The sequence below is a fragment of the Xenopus laevis genome, chromosome 9_10L (genome assembly GCF_017654675.1).
Source record: "Xenopus laevis strain J_2021 chromosome 9_10L, Xenopus_laevis_v10.1, whole genome shotgun sequence".
In the NCBI taxonomy this organism is placed as follows: domain Eukaryota; kingdom Metazoa; phylum Chordata; class Amphibia; order Anura; family Pipidae; genus Xenopus; species Xenopus laevis.
Genome location: NC_054387.1, coordinates 85,727,442 through 85,752,381, shown reverse-complemented (window position 1 = coordinate 85,752,381; position 24,940 = coordinate 85,727,442). Strand labels below are relative to the sequence as shown.

At 37.0% G+C, this 24,940-nt stretch overlaps 1 protein-coding gene across 2 annotated transcripts in view; it reads right to left on the bottom strand.

Moving 5' to 3' along the window:
- erbb4.L (erb-b2 receptor tyrosine kinase 4 L homeolog) overlaps window positions 1-24,940 on the bottom strand; it is a 493,453-nt gene that overhangs the window by 72,551 nt on the left and 395,962 nt on the right. For both annotated transcript variants that reach the window (NM_001095592.1, XM_041575725.1), the window contains 3 exon segments: window positions 18,052-18,150; window positions 22,487-22,609; window positions 24,153-24,285. In NM_001095592.1, coding sequence (NP_001089061.1) covers window positions 18,052-18,150; window positions 22,487-22,609; window positions 24,153-24,285 — 355 coding nt within the window.

Genomic DNA, 24,940 nt, shown 5'->3' with positions numbered 1-24,940 from the left:
GCTTTGAAACAGAAAAAATGAATGAATACAAATTTCCAAATTACAAAAGCACCTTGAGCAATTTAACATTCAATGACACAAATTCTGTAATGGGAACATAATGTATTGTTCTAACTAGATAGTACCAAGGAAGTTGGTTATAACATTTGTCAGTACATGAATGATGCCCTGCCTATGCCTGCAAATTTAGCAATCTCTTTAATAACCTGTGCAATATAGTGTTTCACATCTACGGCCAAGTTACTTTAGAGTATATATTAGGCCAATAATGACACAGACTAAAGATACTGGGGGTTATTTATGAACACTGGGCAAATTTGCCCATGGGCAGTAACCCATGACAACCAATCAGATTGTTGCATTCATTGTTCTGCTTGCAGCTGGCTTTAAAAAGCTAATCACTGATTGGTTGCTATGGGTAACTGCCCATGGGCAAATTTTCCCAGTGTTGATAAATGAGCCCCACTGTCTCCAAGTATATTTGTACTAAAATATTTAGGTGAATTGCCATCCAGACATGGTATGATGTTCTAGTGAAGAACTTTTATAGGCAGGGTGGATAAACAGGTGGTGGTAAGATGGAGTGTTATATACAAGGACAAATAAAGGACAACATATTTTAATTAATAGGCCTATGTGTGAGGTTTCCCAAGGTTTCATTTGTGATATGTCTGTTCACATATAAAATCAAGACATAAAATCCATAAACTTTCATTGATATGGACTAAATGGTCACATGATGGGTGACAGTGTTAAAAACCTTGCTGATTACAGTATGCAGTACAAATGTGAAGAATCGAAATTGAAGACACCAGACTGACTTAATCAACCAAAACACATGAGATGAATACAGCATTGTCTCATGTGTAAAATTGGCTAAAAAATGAAATACTGTCATGATAGACTTTCCTTTACAATTTTAGATGCAATTTTTCCCATGTCAAGTTCATTCAAGATTTTATCACCAAATGCAAACACAAGCAGTAAAATAAAATCAGGGCATGGCTTTTACAACACAGTAATATATAGACTGGTCACTGAAAGTTTGTCACTGGTGTGTTAGAAGGAGCACTAATCAATCATCTGAATATAAGCAATGTCATTAGAAGACCATTTTAATCCTTTATAATAAAAACACAGATGACAGTTGACTACATTAGAAGTCAGTCTCAGTCACTCATCTCATTAACCGCCAGCCAGTCATTAAGAGGCAGTATCATTAATTCAAAGGCAGTGATATTCATTAATGACTCACCTCACTCATTTTCACAGCGGGTGGGTGTTATAGAATTTAGATGTTATTTCACTAATCTTTAGCTACTAAAGCAGCTACAGATCCAAGTACGGAATAGTCAGTGCAGTGAATTAATCAAGTGACTACGGCCTGTTGCATAAATCCTTGAAATCATTCATGTTACACATCAAGAGCAGCTTCTACACAAATTGGCAAAGTAGATTAATTGGTTGTCCTGTGTGGATAAAAGAAGCTTGGACTAATGGCCAAATGGGCAGCACCCTGGTGCAATAGTTAGCATCGGATACTTTTATTTGTTTGCTCTCCTTGTGCGTAAAAGTAGTAAGGATCGAATCTATCCCATTTTGCTTTACAGAAAAATTAGTGAAACAGCGAGAAATCAGCTAAACTTTTTGTCGTCATTTTTGACTACATTAGGGTCTATGGGCGTTTTTTTAGTGGCACCTTGTTTCTGCTTTGGGAGGGCAAAATCACTTGTATTGTTTATCAGTATACATGCCCTACATTGTTAGAGAACCTCCTATTCACTATGTACAACTGCTTTTTCAATAGAAAAAAAGGCTCCCATGTAGTGATGGGCGAATTTATTCACCAGGCGCAAATTCGTGGCGAATTCGTGCGATTTGCCGCCAGCGAATAAATTTGCCGGCGTCAATAATGTATTTTCAAAAAAACGGACGCCTGCGTCAAAAACGGGCGCCGGCGTCAAAAAAACGGGTGCCGGCGTCAAAAACGGGCGGCGCTTCGCAAATTTTTCGCCGTTTCGCAAATTTTTCAGCGAAACGGCGCAAATTCGCCCATCACTACTCCCATGTTGTTAGTTTCTTAAAAAAACATGTCTGTGATTTTTTGACATTATCTCCAGTAATGGTATCTACTACTACACTATAACTCACAACTAAATCATAAACCTGACCACCAACAAATAATATCTGGGTGCTTTGTATTCCACATTAAAATGAATAAACCATATATTTACATGAATATATTTACATTTATGTTACATAAAATTGACCATAGTGTGTGTGAGTGTGATAGGGACTTCCAGTGTAAATTTCACTGGGGTAGGGCCTGATTAATGTAGAATCTCTGTATAGTACTGCAAAATATGTTGGTACTATACAAATAAAGGATAATCATTAGAATAACCAAATTAGGGTAAAATAGTTACCTTAGAGTGGACCTGTTACCTATACATAAAAGGCTGTATAATAAAAATTGTTTTCAAATTAAACACAAAATCCAATTTTTTTATTATTAAAGCATTCATAACTTAATTAAAATAGCTGATAATCAAATACTGTCTGCCCCTCCTGAGGCATAGAAGCGGGGCAGGCAATTACTTTCACTTTCCATTCAGCACTTCCTAGATGTCACTGCTCTCCCCACATTCCCCCCATCCTCTTCACCGTTTAATTGTGTAGCCAGTGCATTGGGATGGAGATCAGGTCCCCCATTCTGGTGCACAAACAAGATTCTGAGATGATGCATGGCTTGTCTTAATAACAGTGTCCACAAAATGGCTCCTACCTGCTTGCTATCATTATGAATATCCCAGACTGAAATAAACAAGATTCAAATAATTATTTAAAGTGAATTTTGCTTGACTAACATGATTAAATAGGATTTGGAATAAATGTTTTGGGTGACGGGTCCCCCTTTAAAAAAATCAAATGAGCAAAATGCAGAGTACAGTTCCAGTAAAATACCATTTATTTTTTAAAAGTACAAGTATGACATTATAAACGCAAGGCCGCACAAATCAAGCATGACTTAGTAGAGAAAAGAAAAATACAAGAGTCCTCTGCACTCAACCCATTATCAATATATTTAAGACATTGAGACATTTTGTGCATTAGTAGAGAAAAGACCACCCTACACTATTAAAGCAACAGACAACAGTAGACAAGGCTGAAGTTGCCCTTTAATGTTTGCTTAAGTGACAAGATCTGTATCAGCATAACTTCATGGTTTAACCAAACTTAAGTAATATAGGAAAGAAATGATTTTAGGGAAGCAGTTGGATGCTCCATGTGCTCCTAAAAAGGTTACAGAGAAAAGTTATTCCTCCCAAACACTTCCAACATTATTTATATTATTTTTTAACCACCGGTGGGCATGCTTTGTGCCTGATTATTAGGGGGTAGAAATGATTGCTTGAAGTGTATGTTTTCCCTGCTGCTCCCTGAGACTGAGAAGACTTACTCACAATGACCTGAAGCAGAGAACCGATTAAACGGACACCGCATGTGGGATCTCTTTATACGCAAGGTCCTGAGCCCACACAATGCCAAGTCATTAACGTACACCTAGAGGATTCATTCCAGCTTGAAGTATATGATATTTCCATTAACACCTTCCCCTCATATTAGCAGTGAAACAGCTGGCACTAGCAAATGGCAGAATATAATGACTGTACCCTTCATTGTGCAGGTCTAGATCTGTGAGTTATGAAATAGTGAACTGAAAGAGGTGTTTAAATGCCCATAGAATTACCAAGTTAGTTAGGCACAAAATAAGGTTTGTTCAGTGCAACTGGTTGACTGTAATGAGCCGTTAATGAAAAAAAGATTGTTACTTTTTCTGTTGCAAATTAAATAACGTTTTTCAGTAAACCAAATGAAAAAGTCTGACAAATTATGTTTTTGATAGATTATGCTACAACAAAATCTGACATTTAGGGGGGCAGATTTATCAAGGTCAAAAAACATATAACCGCTCTGACTCACTGCGCTCCTGTCATATAGGGCCGGCAGCATTCATCAGGTGTCTGGGTGCTGGAAGGCCTCGGAGTCCCGTGCCGCACAAATTGGTAAGGGGAAAGTAGGATGAAACTCTGCACACCGGATAGTAGAGCACATGCTTATGATTATGGACAGCTGTACCCGAAACGTGTCACGCTACCATGCAGCGTGCTTTTAAAATGGATTAATTACTCTACTATCCGGTGTGCGGAGTTTTATCATACTTTCCCCTTTACAGATTTATCAAGGGTCAAATTTCGAATTTCAAAAGACCGACAGAAGTTTTTTTTTGCAGGAGAATAGTCCGTGTTAGTTCGAATTTGTCCAAATTCTAATCATACGAATCAATAGCGCATTCAAATCGTATGAATCGTTTTCCAAAAATAAACTTACATTTTTCAAAGTCCACTGATTGACTCCAAATAGGTTCTAGGAGGCCCCCCATAGGCTAAACCAGCAATTCGGCAGGTTTTAGATGCCGAATGGTCGAAGTCAAATTTTTAAAGAGACAATACATGATAAATTTTGGTATCTGCCCTTAGCGGCAGATTTATCAAGGGTCGAATTTAGAGTTCATGGGAGTTTGTAAAGACGCCCATAAACTCCCATTAACTCAAAAATTTGAATAAAACATGACCAAAATCAAAATTTTTCAAAAAAATTAAAATTTTTCAAACTCGGGTGAATAGGATCGACCCGCAAACTTGAATCAAATTCGATTAGTTTTTTCTCTGAAAAAGTCTCGATTTTCAGGAAGGCTGCAATCAACTCCAAATTGATCCCAGGATGTCCCCCGTAGACTAAAAAAAGCAATTCAGCGGTTAAAGGTGGCAAATAGTCGAATTTCAATTCTTAAAGGAACAGTACATGATAAATTTCAAAATCACTAAAATAAATTTGAAAATTCAAATTTCAAAATTAGAAATTCAAATTTTCACTTCGACCCTTGATAAATCTGCCCCTTACTATTTTCATTTCTAAGAGAATTTATGTCGTAAGAGATCTGCACCAACTTCTGCAAATGCCATTGACAGACAAAAATCAGCCCCCAAAAAAACCCTGTCTCTGAAGGCCAGGAGAACAGAATCACACACAAACAGAGGGCTTCTAAAGCGTTGATCAAATAAGCAGAATTATGGGAAAATATAAGCAAGAGGGTTTACGTTATTATGTATTTTGTTGTAACCCCTGCTTGATAAATTTACTATGATATACTATTCCAGTTCAAAGGGAGATAAGTAGTGAGTCAAATTATTGGTAATGTCTAGCTTGAAAATCTCCAGCTGTTGTAGGGTTTTCTAGATAAGGGGACTTTCTGTAATTTGGATATCCATACTTAGATCTACTAAAAAATAATTTAAACATTAAATAAAGCCAATAGGATTATTTTGCCACCAGGTTTATTTTGCCTCCAATAAGGATTAATTATAACTTAGCTGGGATCAAGTACAAGCTACTGTTTTATTATTAGAGGGAAAAGGAAATCATTCTAAAAATCTGAATTATATGATTAAAACAACCTTTCCATAATTCAAAGCTTTCTGGATAACAGGTTTCCATATAACAGATCTTATGCCTGTATTCACAATTTTTTTCCTGGTCTTCTATAAATGCTTTTGTAAACTCTGAAAACAAATTAATATAAAATTGCTCAGAATGCTTGTTTGAGTACTTTTGCCATTTACAATGTTTTATTTTCATTTACTAATATAATGATATTGAATTGGTCAGTTCTGCTAACTAACTGCTGCAAAGCAGTGGGAAAGCACTTAGAAAAGAGCAGAGACATGTCAGATGTCTCTTTCAAAGCAGAGCAATATCAGAAGACTTTCTTCTTCTAAAATTCTATAGACTATCAGGCTGGTTGGCAGTATGAAAACTGCTAGGGGCAGATTTATCAAAATGTGAATTTGGAGCTTCATAAATAAAACCTCACCCACGTTCTATTCATTTCTATGAGATTTTTAGAATTAAAAAGTAGTAGAAGTAGTTGAAAGTTAGAACTCACCACATAAATACCCTTCTACATATTCCATAGGAATGAATAGAAGATGGGTGAGCTTTGGTTTATTAAAGTTTTTATTTATCAAAACTCACATTTTGATAAATCTGCCCCTAGCTAATATCTTGAACACTATAAAAAATAATTAAGGGAAAGTGCAAAAAAAGTTTTACGTTAATTTGTTTGTAGGGTTTAAAGTTCCTAAATTTGTGCAGGAATATTTCTTCGCAGAAAGCAAAAAATGATTTGCAATGCACATATATTTTCTTCTAATTACTATTTTTACATTCCCCATATAATTACTTATGGATGGTTTATTACCCTGGTTGATATTCAGATCTATTAACAGATCGTCCAATCCCATAAGGCACAATTCAAACATCTAATTTGGTCATATGAAATTTGCCACTGAGAAATATTTTGAACACTATAACATAAAGTACCTGCCTAAGGGTACAGGAAATAAATGTATATTTCCATTTTCATCCTTAGAATAAATATTGAGGAGATGAGTGTGTTGTGTAAGGAACAGAAATTCCCATCAATGACAATTTTATTAAACTCAATTTTCTAGCTGCATGAAATGCTATTCTGGCATAAACACTCCATTGGATATTGAAATTCCTCATTGCCTGCTTGAAGCTCTATTAGGAAGAGCAGACCAGCAAAGAGCTACACTAAATAATAGGAAGTTCTTAAGTATAGGCTTTCAGTTTCTTATTGTACCACTCTGGCACTAATTGCTTTACTTACAAAGCTGTAATGTACTTACAGTTAGAGGTCTTTGTCTGTTTCATTGTGATGAATGTATCAAAGCTGGGCAGTAATTGTTTGCAGTTTTATACAGTCTTATTATCATTTTAATATGTGCCGCAAAATAAGTACTCATGACAGCAAACCTTCGTTTCCTTTCCAGCTGGCAAGTCTCATATGAATATTAATCCTTCGGGTGCTAGAGATGTCCTCTCTAATAATGTCTCTCTGGAAAGATGTTCAGTTCTCACCAAGAGCTTCCTGGAAGCTCCTGGTAACATTGCTAGGTCTATGTCCCGTGTGCAAGTCTTCATGCAAACGCTACTTGAAACCTAAAATATGTTTTAATCATATTTCCTAAACAAACAAAATATGCTATACACAAAAATAAAAAGCAACTGCCTGTGTTATGATAGTACCAAGTGAATGGCAATGACTGGAATGCAAGATGCTGCTTGTTTCATAGAGTTAACACAATGCCACCAAGGAACACCACCCCAGTACAACCTGCAGGGTTATTATAAGCTTAGATAAAAGAAACTAAAACCCTTCCATGCAAAATTAAAATACCTTTGGGTTGCGCTGAATCCATCTTTTGTGGTTTCTGGCAAACATCGAGTGATTTACAGAAAATTTGGCTGAATTCCAAACTGAATCCGAACCCAAATTTCCATATTCAGATTTGAGAAATATAAAAAAAATTACATTTGCGAACAAAAAGTTGCTATTCTTATTTGCCAAGAACTTTAACGTAACATGACTTTGTGGGTTTCCAGCATCCTTTCAACAGAATTCACGGCTCAAGCTATATATATTGCCTTGCCTCACAACCAGAAAATGAGAATATAGAGAGTGCAAGCTATCCCAAATAGCTAAATTCTATAAGGCTGATTCTTAGGTATGTTGGCTGAAAGATCTAAGAACAAAATCATTAGGTTTTAATGCTTGTAGTGCCATGTACTGTGCCTTTTGCCTTTTGCTTACTGGCAACATGTAGGGTGGCAAGATCAAAGGGACCATACCAAGCAAAATGTTGATAGCATGGAGTCAGCCATAAATTCAGTGCCAATTGTCTGCATTTTGTTGCACAATGGTTTTATAAGAAAGACAAAATAAACACAACAGAAAAAGTCAAAATATTGGATGACCCTCTAACATATGTGACAGATCAGTCCACTAATAGACTAAACAATCAGAACTGCAAGAAGTAAAGAGAAGATCATGGATGCAGTAACAGTTTTGTTAATTCCATTCTGGCATGGACCTTTAAAATACACCAAAGAGGAAGGAAGATCTGTGGTAAAGATGAATAAGCCTTCAAGGAGGCATATAAGATTTGAGGGTGTGTATATATATTACAGGAGGATCTTTGCATCCATTGTTTACATGACTATCTTCAGTTGTATTTGGGGAAAGTGTAGACATGTGATGAATAAATAATACATATGTGCAAAACATATATATTCATGTACATTATCATCCAAACAAGCCTAAGTGGAGACAATGGAAATGGTAATACTGAAAACAACGTCAAACTGATTCTGTAGTAACCATATGAGAGGAATGTGGAAATTGCATAAACCAGATACCACACTGTTTTATATTACTGTGGCAAATTACATATACATTACATTAAGAACTTAAGGTGGATAAAAAAAAAGTTTTTGTATAAAACAGGGCCTTTTTATATTTAGGTGTATACTAAGAAAATCATTTATTAAAAAATAATTTGTAGTGCACTCTGTTCATATGTCTCTGATTAAGTCCTTATTTATAGAATGCTGGTATCCTGGGTCTCCCACCTCCCCCAGCTGCCTTTTTGCTTTCAACAAAACACTTGAGGATCTCTGAAGGGACTTCTTAAACCAAGCATCCTTGAATATAAATTGGATAACATGTTAATTAGTTGCAAGCAATGTGGAAAGGGAGAATGTTGCAATACAATTTTAGTTTTTTTCTTCTATTATTGTTAAGAGAAAAACTTACCCCACCCAATAATTCACAAAGTAAGCTGAGGTCTAATTTGGACTTGGTGGAGGTTGGAAGAACAAGGGCTAGAGGCCCAGAAAAAGTTCCTAGTGAACACACATTATTCTCAGTGTATATCATGTAGTGATATTTATCAGGCTTGTAGGTTTTAAAAAGGGCAACAATAAGGAAATAAATGATGGTAGGATTTCCCTGAATAAACAAGATATGGCTTTGTGGTCCACTGACAATAGAATGTACTGTAGATATAAGCCATACGGTACATATTTAATAGAAACCATCAAAATGCTATGGGCACAGATTTGCAACTGGCCTAAAAAAATCTGGTAGCATTAAGTTACTTCCAGAATTGGTCCCTAGATGTATTTCCTAAACAACTAGAAGACTAAATGCAAACCAAACTCTAGTAATAACAGGAAGATGATGTCTAGACGGCTGATACACTCATTGGTGTAATGAATATTAATGTAAATTAATTGCAGTTAGGCTTTCAAAGAAAATTCTATAGTTAGATGTAATATTTTTATGAGTGTTGTACTGAACCATGAACCTTGGAGTTAACACATATCCCTTCTGTATGAAAACAAATCCTGCTGGTGTGAAATAAAATCAGGCAGAAGGAGTGATCATTCAGCCAAGTAAATATTTGAAGAGGAAATGAGCAGAAGGAGGAGGAGAGGGGCGCCCAGTGTGCATTTCCAGACAGTCTTCCTCTTAGAGAGGCAGCAGATTGCGATTCGGGCTCAGCTTTGGACACCAGCGCTGGCATCTGGATGGGTCTTGGATCTCATAGCCTAAGGCTAACAATGATATGTAGATATGTGCATAAGTGAGAGAGATGTGAAAAAGAGCATAAATGCAACAAATATGAGGGAGATGGGAAAATGAAATTTAAGCAAGAGGAAGATGAAGAGAGAGATACAGACAGAAACATATGGGACATCCCTACAGCTCTCGAGCATCAGGAACACTGTAATTATGATTGTGGCAGAGCAGTGCAGGGTATAAACAATAGATTGCATTTGGCTTATTCACACTGAAAGATGGAAATAAGCTGTTTTTTCAACACTTAGGGGCACATTAACTATGGGACGAATATCGAGGGTTAATTAACCCTCGAATATCAAAGTCAAAGGATTTACCACAATTCGCAGATCGAAGGAAAAATCGATTAAACGATTCGAAGGATTTTAATCCATCGATCGAACGATTTTTTTCCGATCACAAATTGCCTAGAAAGCCTATGGGGACCTTTCCCATAGGCTAACATTGGTGCTCGGTAGGTTTTAGGTGGCGAAGTAGGTGGTCAAAGTTTTTTTAAAGAGACAGTACTTTGACTATCGAATGGTCAAATAGTCGAACGATTTTTAGTTTGAATCGTTCGATTCGAAGTCAAAGTCGTAATCGAAGGTCGAAGTTGCCAATTCGATGGTCGAAGTAGCCAAAAAAATACTTCGAAATTCAAAGTATTTTTCCTTCTAATCCTTCACTCGAACTTAGTAAATGTGCCCCTTATTGCACGTATTAAATATCCATAGCTAGATTACATGCTCTATGCTAAAAGACTCCTTGCCGAGATGAAAAATATTGTTTTTAAATTAATGAGGTCATCTTTTAAGACAGACATAGGAAGCATTTCATTTAACTTTTGAATTAAAAAACCACAGATCAAGTTAGTAAATGTCCATTCTCACACAGACATTGAGAAATAGCATTTACTTGCATAAAACTAAGGGTCTCATTTAGTAAAAATGATTACAGATCCATCGAAATCTCAACCCATCCACATTCATTTTGGCATTTAGCACCTAAATAATGAATCTGAATGCATCAGATCAATGGTTTTCAGCTAGTAGATGGGCAAAACACTCTGCTTTTAAACAAGTTAATTTATTGGAATTATTCCAATTGTCTCCAGTGCGAAGAGACATGCCCTGTTCTTAGCAAACCCATATTCTGTGCCAAACGCATCTGTTTCCTTATAGTGATGAAGGAAACAGAAAGCCAGCAGTTCCTTTGTACATTTTGGCTAATGAAGTAGTTACCAGCAGCAGTTCTTCAGTTGGTCAAGACACCTGCCTTAGGCAATGCAGATACCGCTGTCCTATTCAGTTTGCTCAGGAAAATAGGCAATGTAGATCCTTTGACAGTAACCAGTTAGCAAACACGAGTTGCACTAATGTCTATGTTATATTTAGGGTAACTATCACTGCCTAAAGGTATGGTAAATCAGCTAAATCCTAACCCTCTGGACACCAGTTATTCTGGGGTAACATACTGTTAATTTACAGACCTGTTAATCATAGCACATGCAAGATATTGGGAGAATTGGAACCTTGATTAAATGAGAGCTGACTTTAGCAACATTGAGTCAACAGTACAGTACATGTGTTCACAACCAGAAGTTCAGTTGATTGCAAGGGACAAACAGACACTACTTTACATTTTGGGATTCGCCAAATTCATAATTTTTACTAATTCTGCCAAAAATTCAGGTAACTGAATCCAAAACCTAATCATAAATAAGCACTTGAAAAACTGCATCAATTGCCTCAAGTTATATCAATTTTAGTGTTGTAGAAGATTAAATACCAATGCCAAGAAGTATCTTAATGAAAACTTTATTTCCATGGACTAAATTATTGGCTGTAACTTACTCTTGATTGACTAGCTTATGCAACATTTTTCCCCTGAATATTTTTCACTTGAAACCAAAAGCTTAGCATCACAAGCGGCAGTGCCCACAGCAAATTACTTGCATGTTACCTCATTTGCCAATTTAATCATAAAACATGTGAAATTCTGACATTTTCACGCAAAAATCGTGAAATCTGACATTTTCATGAAAAAAACGGAAATTGACGCATGAGTCCACACTGACGCTTGAGTTAAAGTCAATGGGCGTCCAAATTGTGTTGACGCATGCAGATTTTGACGCAAGCAACTTTTTGGACGCTGGGAATTCACTAGCGGCGAAACGCGGAAATTATTTTATGATGAGGTTACTGGACTGTGATGATACCACTTTTATGGTAGCCAACAGGTAGAGGCCAGATCATCATTTGAGCAATTGTAGGTGGAATCCTCCAATGTGCCAAGCAGATAAAAATGTAGGTTACAAGTTCAGTTGTGGGTCCAAGGTCTAGGTGAGTCTTCTGTATTAGACCCATGCAGGTCTCTAAAGTAAATTTGGGTTCCACAATGTGACCAGAATCCATACCCACCCAGCCAAAGCCGTTCATAACCACTTTAAATATATTTATGAATCTACATATATATTAGTCACCATAAATAAATATAATTTAGACATTCCCATTTGCTTAAGATTTTTTTCTTTTGATGATATAAATCGATTCAACACAAACCAAGACACTAAATCTTTTCTCCAAATTGGCAATGTAGTCTTTAGGCATTTTAAAAGTCATATTCAAAAGTTCTAAACTTCCTCAACTCCAACTAAATGGACAACCCCACAATGAACAATGGCACATATTTTTGTGGCATGTAAAATGCCTTAATCCCCAGAATTTTAATTACAGAAGTGATTAAAGTAAAGTATCTCAAGTCTTTTTTCTCTTTTTCCCACCCACCCTCTGCTCAAGCTGCGTTGAAAAACCATTTACAATAGAGCTGTGTTCTTTCTCTATGAAATTCCCAAACGGCTTAGGGGCTACAAGTTCCATTCTCTATTGCTGGCACTGCATCAGTCTCATAGACATCAAAATGAGGAGCACAGGAACACCAGGAAACCTGCCTGTGTAAGCTTTCCACTTTTAGCTAGCAATTATATCTAGTCAGCTAATGGAACACTAGGGTTTAGAAGGGTTACATAAAGTGCTGTAATAATCAAGGAGACATCAGCCAGTAGAAAAATAAATTGTGCTAGGAAATTCAGTTATTATGCACAGTAGTAATTTTGTATTTGATTTAGACTACCAAACATATTAATGGGACATCAAATCAGCACATTTATCATAGCTGGCTTAGCAATCTAAATACAATATCCAAGAAGCTGTCTGTAACTTCTGCACACAGTTATCCTCTTTGATTCACTAAGATAAAATCACAGTACTTAAAGACCTATAAGTTTCCAAATTTCCATGGAGCTAAAATCTGAGCTCTGCCCACAAACTTTATCAGTAGTTTGTATTGATGGGAAATGGGGTGAAGCTTGCTAAGAGTCAATGCCTCTATCTCCTATTGTTTGGAATTTGTCCAGTAATTAGTGATGGGCGAATTTGCGTTTTTGACGCCGGCGCCCGTTTTTTTGACAAAATTTTGCCACGAATTTTCGCGGGCGTTTCGTGAATTTATTTGCTGGCGGCGAATCGCGCAAATTCACTGCGAATTCGCGCCTGGCGAATAAATTCGCCCATCACTACCAGTAATGTATATTTACTTCAGGACTTAGAATACGGATAGGATTTGATTTGACAGGGAACTCCTGGTATTGATTTTTAGGGTTTTAGGTGTGGTTGGAACTTGTCTATCAATGCCCTGTAACAACTTTGCAGTTTCTCTTGAGTGAACCAGTAGGGAAAATCCATCAATGACCAAAATAAAATACTGAATTGAAAGGGTAGTGCAAAAAGTAGAGGAGATGAGAGAAGAGAAGTGCTACAAATCCAAAACTGCAACTGGAGACTACATCAAAGAGCATCTTACTCTTACATATACATCTTAGTACAGACAAAAATAGACCAGAAAAAGCTAGCTCAAATGGAGACTGATGTAGAATATTTGTGTCTCACAGAGCACAAAGTGCACTCTGTATATCTCATCATAGGTAACAGCCCAAAGTATGTTAAGCACATATACATCCCAAAGTAGTGATGGTTGAGATGAGAGGAACATCGCCCTGCCAGATATTTTCTACCACGACAGCATCTCATCTCATGACCTGATATTACTACGTTCTATTCCATTCCGAACTACAAGAGTACATTCACCAAAATCTTAGCACTTAATAAAGACTGTTTTCTATAAATTATCCCAAGAATAGAAAGTCAACCAGCTGAGCATGGGCAATTTTGCTGCTCCAAGAAGTGGTTAACATAAATTGTGCCTCTAAGAAAAGTGTATAGGTAAAGTAATTTGGCGGTGGGGAAGTCGTTTTTTGTGCTCCTCGCCTTCTATTAATGGATCCCTAATGACTGTAATGACATAATGCCTGTTAGTAAATAGATTGGCTGAAAATCTATTCAGGGAACAGATAAAGAACACCACTGAGTGAAAAAATAACCCTTACAAAATTCCCTGGCCCACAATACAACCAATTTACACTAAAACTACTGCACTAATTTCATATGAAATTTTCCATTCGGTTTCTTACATTGAGGCTGTTTCTAAGGTAACCCATCAAGCTAGGTGACATAATCATATAATGAGATTCATCACCTCGTCATTTCATGAAGCAGGTAACAGTCAGTCTCATTCTGAAGGCATCACCAATATGGAATGAATACCACATTAACGTAAACTATATGAGTAGATGAGGCTTGAATCCTGTAGTGTCAGTTTCTGCTACAGAATAAATAAATGTGATCTATTAAGGTGACCTAAATAACGTCTCACTACAGTGAGGGATCATTCTGTTAGCAAACCATATATTGATGTAATGTTTTTAAAATATTTCACATATTTGGGGAGGTGAAAACGTTAGGATTTTGTTCACGATTTGAAAGGTTATTTCTTCATTATAGTTTCTATTCTTAAGTAGTTTGAAAGTGATAGATGACCCCACACATCACTATTTCATGCCCCACCACTGTGGCTCTTCTTTGGGTAGAAATTGTATTGGCCATTTACTGGCCTGGCTGTGATCTGCACCTTACACCAGATAAAAAATCTGCTGAAAGGTGCAGAGTGAACCATTAGCTCCAATGTTCACTTGTTGATGCTTTCTAGTTTGCATGTTTGAGTGATATGCAAGTTAGGGAAAGGTAGGGCAATGCTCACTCCATCCCACCAACCCACCCCTTATGAATATATCACAGACAAATGCAGGCAGCTCTGTATTTATTGTACAAATGAATGTGTTTGGTCCCCTGTACCCTAAGCTGAGCATAGCTTCACTATACTGTATATATTGTGGTTACATGTTGGTAACATAATAGGTATTATTTTGTTTAAAAATAAAATGGGCCTGAAAACTTATTTTGTTAGACAATCATAATATTAACCTCTGGAACAGAGGTTTAAAGGTCCAGTGTTCAAATCATATCCCTATGAATGACATCCTTTGCAACATTCAAAGCACATAATGGAAGGACATATGTAAGAAAATTATGGGCCACAGACAAATTTATACAAATTGGTGGAGCAGCTAACAGAAGGGAGTTGGAAAATGAGCAGCTTGTATTTAACTGTTGTCTGGAAGTTGGCATTAAGCAAGGCTCCCTTTCAAAGAGAACTAAAGCTTAACTAAAGAAGTAGGGCAGAAATGTTGTACATTATGTTTGGGCTTCTGTAGCAGCACAAGGCGACCACAGCCTTTAGCAGGGAAGATCTGTGTCTCCAAAAGTTCTCCATCTTCTTTTCTGCTAAAACTTTAGGCAGGTGCAATTAGTTCAGTATGTCAAATATGGCATTTTTAGCCATATTCATTTTTAGGGTTTAGTTCTCTTTTAAGATTCTTCATGTGCCATGAAGAAAAAAAACATTTCTAAGAAGGTGAGGTAAGGATAAGCTTGTAGCTGTTCTGAACAAATTTACTGGGAATTAATTGGTGATCTAATGAACTGCAGTTAAATGGCCCTATACTCAATTCTATATGGAGAATGTATAGGAATGTGATGAAAAGAGTGAGAGCATGGTGTTGCCCTTTATAGAATACATTCTTTCCTTTATTAACGGGTCATCAGAATCCATTGCTTGATTACACACACAGACATGCACAGCAGTCCTTCAGACCTTCTCTTGTCATGATCTTTTCATCCATATTATATTCTTACATTCCTGCCAGCAGTTTCCCAGGTTGGACCATTGCTATGTTGAGAGATCAGACCTTCCATTGCCTCTACTTCCCAGCATGCAGCTTAACTTCATAAAGAGGGATAAACTAACAACCACTAAAGCTGGCCATAGATGTTGAGATTTTTAAAAGATCAGATCCTGATCCCGATCTTCTCAGAACGATCGTACGAATTTACCATCAACTAAAAAGACCAATTTACCAGGAAAACAAAGGGGAGCTGCCTGCTTGGCCCTGCACACATAGAGAGATTGCACTGGGACCGACAAAGATTTTTTGACCTGGCCGATCAATTTCCCGACGGATGTCGGCAGAAAAATCGTAAGATGTACGATCGTTCGAATACCACTAACCACACGATAATTGGTCGGGCTTCCCTAAAATCGGTCGTTCGGCAAGAAGAATCGTCGCGTCTTTGGGGAGCTTAAGCCTTTGAACAGCTAAACTCCTTGTGCACAACTAGCACTACCTTAACTTGCAAAAGGCATTCTTCAGTAGGTTTTGAAAATCCAATCTAGATTGGCTTAGCATTAGGTAGGGGCTGCTACTTTATTAGTTGCCCCAATAGTCCAGTATTACTTGTATTGTTACTTCACATTTTGATACAAAAATAACTGCACTTCCTTCATACTAAGGGGCAGATTTATCAAAGGTCGAGCTGAATTTTCGAATTGAAAAAATTCGAATTTCAAGCTATTTTTGTGTACTTTGACTAGGGAATAGTCCAAATTCGAATATCGTATCATATACGGTCTCTTTAAAAATTCTACTTCGAGCATTCGCCATCTAAAACCTGCCGAATTGCTGTTGTAGCCTATGGGGGACCTCCTACAACCAACTTGGAGTCAATTGGTGGACTTTGAAAAATCAAAGTTTTTTTTGGGAAAAGATTCAAATCAAAATTGATCGGATGCGCTATTACTTTGATTCGAACGATTCAAATTCGGCCGAATACGCACATATTTGATCGAAAACGGACCTATTTGACCCAAAAAAACTCGGTTGGTCTTTTTGAATTCAGGAATAAAGCATTGCCAAACATAGGCAGCACTGTATTCATGAGCATGGCCACGGGTCTCTGGGCCTTGAAACTGAGCACAGAGACCTGTAGAAATTATTAAACATAGGATAGGTGCAAAGTGCAATTATTTTGTTGAACAAGCTGCCCTTCCTATATAGACCAAGGTAAAACAACAGTTCAATACTAACACCCTTATATCCTTTATTTTAATTAGTTTCATTTAATTAGCAAGGTGGACCTAGAAACTTTCTTAACCACCCCAAGAAAATCTGACAGTCTGTGACTCCTCTCTGCCCTTTCTGATGAAATAGGTTTGTACTAACCTAACACTTTGACTTGGGCTCTAGATTTTATCTGGGTATTTCAAAAAGTTAAGCAATTTTAAATACAATAAATACATCAAGAGGTTCTTTATACCCTAGGACTTGTCTAAGAATAAAGGCAGAACGTTGCATTAGCACACTAATGTATGCAAACTAGCAATTGGTTTTTATACTGCAGGTGTGGCCAGACAAACTGAAAATGCATTAGTGGAGGCTGTGGGTTACTACATTAAGGCAACAGTTATTGTTAACTCCATTTACACTGTATGTTGGCTTCCAATTACATGTACACGAATGAAATGCATATACACTATACGGCTGAAAGTATCAGGCGATTGTATTTATATTTTAAATTCATTGCACATGAGATAGAGCAACTCCTACCTGAGTGCACATTATTCAGCTGTGTACTAAAATACAAACTGCTACATTTTTATCACACGGTCAAAAAAAATCTAATTAAAAAAAAAAATACAAATATCTGACAAAAAATGGCACTGGACCCTGAATCCTTCAAAAGATTGGATTCTTATTCTGCATATAGTAGTCAAGTAGCTGATTTATTTATTCAGTCCAGAATAAGTGACAGGTAGACAGTTGAAGATTATTTCCTCTGTGAACTCCTTTTGGTAAGGCAAAGAGCCTTATTGCTTTTCTGGATTTTGAATGAAAGTAACAAGGAGATATACATGTTTCTGGTGTTTATGCACATACCCTTTTTTTCTTGAAGGTAAAGGGGATTTAAAACCTACTTTAAAATAATAAAATATAGCAGAATTCTTTTAAGAATGATAATATCAAGAATGAGTATGACATAGATACATACTGTAGCTAAAATAGCGTGACTAAACCTTTCATAATTTTTTAAATACTACACGCATTTTTTGGAAAAAACGTCACAACATAATGAGATCTGGGTTTGGGAGGTCATACTATGCTCTACATGGTCCACCATTATTATGTGTAAAGTTGAAGTAGTCTTGGCACTTACATCCATAAATTCGGCATTTGCTTTAGGTCCAGTTGTCTCATTTAGTATTTTAATTGCCACCGGGATCTTCACAGTTTCCCCTTCAGGAACCCAGATGCCCTATAAAAAGGCAAGAAATAACAATTAGTAACATTTCACAAAACCCTGTAGTGAAATATCTGGTATAGGATGTATTTTATACAATTCTTGGGATTTGGGGTTTTCCTGATAAGGGATCTTTCCATAATTTGGATTACCATACCTTAAATCTGCTAGAAATCATTTAAGCATTAAATAAACCCAATAGGATTGTTTTGCTGCCAACATGGGATCTTTTAGCTTTGTTAGAATTAAGGAAAAGGTCCCATTTTATTATTACAGAGAGAAAGGAATTTTTTGCCTTTATTTATTTTTTTTGCTCACCACTGTCTGCCTTTCAGTACTATTTCTTTGACTAAAGCCATACAGCCTTGCTAGATATTTACAAACATAAGGGACCATTTACACCGAGGCGCAATGCAATTTTGGTAAGAAGTCCCTTTGTTTTATACCTACAATGCAGCATTTTTACACATAATTCTAGTGTAATTGCGGTCCCAAGGCATTGATGCATTTGATGCAGTCGGGCACAATTGGCTGAAAGTCTATGGTGTTGCAATGTCATAATTTCCCATGCTGAAAATGATGCTGACTTTTTTTTAAACTTTAAATTTGTATTAAAACACATACAACAGTTTTGTATGCACATATTTAAACAGGGAGATAATAATTAGAAACATGTGAACTGCTCTGCTTAGGGATAACTGTTGTTGCCTAGGGATAACTGTTGGTTTGCCATTGTATGCATGTATATTATTATTTGTATAGAGCTACTTGCATACACAGCTTTATATTCATCATAGCAGGCCCTTTTCTCAAATTCAGCCATCCTTATCTCAATTGCATTCCTCCATCTGTTGTTCTACAACCAACCTCAGCCAGTCATATTTAATATTATGATGGTATGCAGGATGATAAATGCATGAGAATTGTCACATAACTTGAACAGCTGAGCTGCTGCTCTGTGAAATCTAATCACAACCAATAGCTAAGTTAAAGCTGCCTGGCCACAACCTTTTGTCTTTCTTAAACACTAAAGGGGTCATTTACAAATGTGGGTGCAAGTGCTGCTTTATTAGTGGAATCACATGTTGTGCTTATTCATGCCATTTATTATTCAAGATAATTGCATCAAAGCACACTCCTTGTATTTCCAGTAAGCATCATTGGGTCTTGACTTGTCTGCTGAATCATGTGTGTACAGTATGTGCCTATTGAATACAGCAGCTCTATCTGGCTGGTCCTGTTAACACTTTGTCTCAGATTTGATAAGCAATATGGCAGACCCCAATCATATTTGCAATACTTGACCATCTCTGTATTCAGGGGTGTTTGAAAGCAATTACAGACAAACTATTTTGTATCACACTTAGGGGGTTATTTACTATACTCCAAATATATCATTATTTTATTAAAAAACCATGACCAAACTCCCATGCCAGATTTGACCTTATTTATAAATTAAAAAATTCAAATTAACCGGATCGGGGAAAAAACTCGATAAAATCGAGCAAAAAATGTAATCGTCTGATTTTTTCTGACTTTTTTCCCAAATTGCTCGATTTTTTCAAGTGTTTGCCTGAAAACCCCAAATTTTTCGGATTTTCGGGCTAAACCCAGCGCAAACCACGGTAACTTTAAATTGAGATTGGTGCCTCTCCCATTGGGGCAAATTTACTAAAGGGCAAAGTGGCTAACGCTAGCGAAATTTCACCAGCGTGATGTCATTTTGCCACTTCGCCGATTTACTAACGGGTGCTGGCGTAATGTTACCTCTTGCGCCAGACTTTACTTTGCCACCTCAGGCCAGTTGAAATGCAATAGAGTAGATAGGGATTGCTCCAAAAAATGTTTTAATTTTTTTCTAGGTCCCAAAAAATGCTGGCGTCTTTTCCTTTTTACAGGGTAATAGGCTGAAAAAGAGCGAAATTTTTTTTAGGGTACTCTCCTTCCCCCCTACATTTGACATATGGCACCTAAACTATACTATGGGCACATGTGTACGGCATTAGAACACATTTATTAAGGTTCCCTGGCCTTGTGTAGTGTAATGTGTTTGCTGCTGCATCTACGGCCATTGTACTTTAACTGCACGCCGTATGCAAATTTCTGATCGCTAGCGTAACTACGAACCGCTGATCGTAACATCGCTAGCGCAACTTCGCAAACAATCGTTAACTTGTGCTCAACTTCGGATCTTTGTGAATTTGCACAGCCCTGCGAATCTACGCCTGGCGAAGTGCTGCAAAGTCAACACTTGCGCATCTTCGGAGGTAAGTAAATTTGCCCCAACTTATACAGGACCATGACATGGCTGAGATGGCAGATTTTCAGAATCAGGCTTTTTGCAGCATTGGGGTATAATACAACTCAAAAAATTTGAGTTTTTGCCTCAAATAGTCTGACCAGAAAATGTAAGGTTTTAGTAAGTAACCTCCCTAATGTCACACAGGGAATGAAAATGTTTTATGCCTACATTTCAGTACCCATAAGATATGGAGATGTATTGCACTACTGAGGTAGCCATGTGGCTGGGAAATGTGCCAGCCCAAGGGACAAAGAAAGAGAGATGCTTGCCAGCTGAATATCAAAGCTGGGTGTTTGCATTAGGCAGACCAATAAATGTAAACAGATCCAGGCCAGAATATCCGTGGATAGAAGAAGCTATTTTGTCATACAAGTAGTGTGTGTGCAAAATGGAGTAGGCTGGGGATTTTCTGTGCCTCTTCTGTGCCTCTTCATGTAGATATGTGTTCAATAGATATGACTGCACAATGATATTAGAATTTGTAGTCCATCCGCCCCTTTTGTTCCACCCCTGCAGTTATGTTACAGCCAAATGAAATGACTTTCTGTTCTGATGAAATGATAGCAACCCTTTCATACAAGCCAAACAAGTCATCTTCAGGACTCCAGGTGAAATAAACTATTGTATAAACAACTGTCACTTCTTACACATTTCGTTACACAGCCTTTTCACCGTGGACAGAAAGGAAGATAATGAAACTGTGCTCTAAAGCACAAGGGTTGTTTCATCTTGATATAGATCTACTAGAGATGTATAGATGAAGGCTTTCATGAACAGGCAGCTAGATTCAATAATGACCAAGCTATGGCTCTGGCTATTGTACTATGGTGTATAATGTAGCATTTTCTCTTACCTAGTCCATTTGTTTGGCTCACTAGTTTTAATTGCCTCATACTGTGTGTAGAGGCTTACTAGAGACACTATATATAACATTATACTATGCAATTTCCACCATCTTCTGTGCATTGCAACCATCGTTTTATAATACTGTATCTGTCCATGGGGCAGATTCACTAAAGGGCGAATTGCCGCCAGCTACCGCTTCGCACACATCGCACCACTTCGGGAGGTGCTTGTCACCTTGCTCTTAAGCCAATTTGCAGGCGGGTAATTTAAAGTTGTATGGAGGTCTTTATTATAAATGTTGGTGCAAATGCTTGAAGTTACCACTTTTTCTTACAAATGTCCAGGGAACCTTAATAAAGACAAGAGAGGTAATATAATGCCCTACACAGGAGCCCACTGTAAAATGAATGTTCCATATGTTGTGAAATATCTGGAGAAAAGCTGTTACCCAGAAAAAGTTTAAGTCAGGATTTTTGCAGGCAATTCCACTTCAAAAAAGGAAAAGTTCCCAGCGTTTTTGGAATTGATTCATTATGGGTTTTAGAATTCTAATTTTATAGGCTTTGCTGGCAACTTGCATTTCTAATGCTATAGCCCCCTAAATGGTTGCCATTTTTTTGGAACCACAACCTACATTGATGGCAAAACTATCCTACTGGGTTTTTTTTTTGTTTTTTTAGACAAACTTAAGACATAGTGCTCAAAATAAAAGAAAAATTCCCTTATAAGGAAACCACAAATATTTTATATATATATATACACGCACTCCTTGTACTTTACGCACTCCGTACTCAGGAATTGCCCCAGGTGCTACCAAACATTGTTGTGATATAAATTCCTCAAAAAAATGGTGCACACCGGGATTTGTTATAGAAAATAACAAATTCTATAACAAAGCCCTGTGTGCACCATTTTCTGAGGAATATATATATATATATATATATATCTATATATATCTATATATATATTTCTATATATATATACATATATATATATATATATATATATATATATACTGTATATATATATATATATATATATATATATATATATAGATATAGATATAGATATAGATATAGATATAGATATAGATATATATATAGATATATATATATACACACAAAGATTTGGAACCCCAGTATTCCTCAATTTCTTTCTGTAATTGCTGCAAACCTAAGTAACACTGGTCAAAGAGTTTCTCACCTTGTAGACAGTTCCAAACGCACCAGATCCTAGAATTTTTATCCTTTTCAGTTCTGTTTCCTTTAGAATTCTTAGCTGGGCTTGATTTGGGGCAGTGCCACTTGGTGTCAGTGGTTCTACTAACTGAAAAAGTAAATAGATGTAAATTAACATGTAAATTAAAAATAAGCTTGCGAGGCAGCATGATTACTGTTTACATGTACATTAGACGACATTATATAGATACTGTTTTTCCCATATAAAGGAGCAACACACCAGAGGCCACCCCTTTAGACTAGAAGAAAAGAACGTTCATTTGAAGCAACGTAGGGGGTTCTTCATGGTAAAGGCAGTGCAGTTGTGGAATGCCCTGCTGGGTGACGGCAGCTTCTATTAATGTCTTTACAAGTGACTTGGATGTTTTGTGAACAAGCATAGTCCAAGGTTATATGGATATTCTTAAGAGCTACAGTTATATGTGTATATATCTTGTATAGGTCAGTGTACAGATAGATCTGTACAGGTATGTATGTGTAGATATGCACACAGGAGTTGATATAGATGGGTTGAACTATCAGACTTTTGACTTTTTTCAACTCAAATTAACAGGGTAAATATGTAATTGTAGAAACACAAAAAAATCATCAAGAAACACACAAATATAATTTATTATATAAGCCCTCAAAAATGTATTCCATTTAATTTGCAGCATTTTTATATTCAGCTAGAAAAAGGCCTAAACAATGCAGAGGCCCCTTTAAAAAATTAAATGATAAATGTCAATGATAAATTGCTGTTATCCCAGTGACATATAGAAGGAAATTAAGGTCTGAAATATAAGTTGATAGTGTCTATTACAAGGTTAATACAAACAGCCTACTGAGATCAGCTATGCAAGACCAGCTCAAGTCTACTTGGTTTAATGATTTCGTTCTAATGAAAATTGATTTTTTTTTTTAGCATATAAAAACAATGTTTTATTTGGTGCATGTGAACAGAAGCGGAAAAATGCCCTTTAAGTGGTGATATAAGAAGTTGCTGCACTTCCTTTCTAATTGTAAGGCAGCTGAACCCCCAAAAGAAAGTGCCATTACCATGAAGGTATAAGGGGAGTGTTACATTTATAGGGAATATTAAACTTCAGTAAAGCTCCAAGGAGATTGAACACACAGTTCAACAGTGAGCTAAGAAATTAGCTTGGTACTTTAATATTATCTAACATGCATTTACATTAAAATATTTCTGGAAATTATGTCATACACAGCCACTGGAAGGACATAAAAGTAACCCTTTTCACATTTAAAAAAAGTGCAAAATTTGCTAAAGATCTAGCCACCTATAACAAATAAAGAGCAGATAGCACTTACTAGTCACCTGTAAACATCTTACTGGTTGCTATTAGTGATGGGCGAATTTGCGCAGTTTCACTTCGCTGAAAAATTTGTGAAATTCGCGAAAAGGCGAAAAATTCGCGAAACGCCAGCGTCCGTTTTTTCGGAAAAATTTTATTTGACGCCGGTAAATTTATTCGCTGACGCCGAATTTCGCAAATTCGCCGCGAATTTGCGCCTGGCAAATAAATTCGCCCATCACTAGTTGCTATGTGTTACATCTGGTAAACCTCTGTGCCTTTTATTATAAATGCGGCTTCTGTTAACACCTTTACAATGGATTTCTATGAACTTACCTCAGTTTCAAGGAATCTGCGCAGAGCTCTCTTCTTTTTGATGCTTTTCCTCCGAATGTACACGGCAAAGGTCAGTGCCATGATAACTATAATGAAGAGCCCTCCAATAACACTGGCAGCGATCAGAGGAGTCCTGCCATGGAGAGACACAAACATTAATATATAGAACCAAATTAAATTGTGCAAGGACAATTTGGGTATGGACAAGGGATTTATTGTGGCAAAACAGTAGCAGATGCTTGTGAAGCCTGTTTCGGATCTTCCTATGCATGCATGATGGTATAGGTACCTGATGTTTAATTGTGTAGCAACCTTTATCATTAGATTATCCTGCCCTTGTATATGAGTATATGAGTTTATGTGGATAGATTCAGATCTGCCCTGTACTTCACCAAAATGCCTTTATAAGTGTAAAGAATATTTGGAAGGGGAATCTGAATCGACTCTTGATTTCAAGGCCTTTCAGGTTGGTATTACCTTATAGATTGTTCTCTTAAAGGAGAAGTAACCCAAAAGTTAAAAAATATACCCTACCCCCCTACCTTACATAGACCCGCCCCCCCCCAGCCTAGCTGCTACCCAGGGCAAATGCCCCTAACTCTTTACTTACCCCTCCGTACAGATTCTGTCCAGCGGAGTTCATGGGCGCCATCTTCAGGCGCTTCGGTACTCTTCGGATTTATACCTGCACTTCAGGCATTTTTGTGAGTTTCAGTGCATGTGCAGTTGTCACGAAACTTGCTCCAACTGCGCATACACCGTTACGCCAGTGTCATTCCAAAGATTAC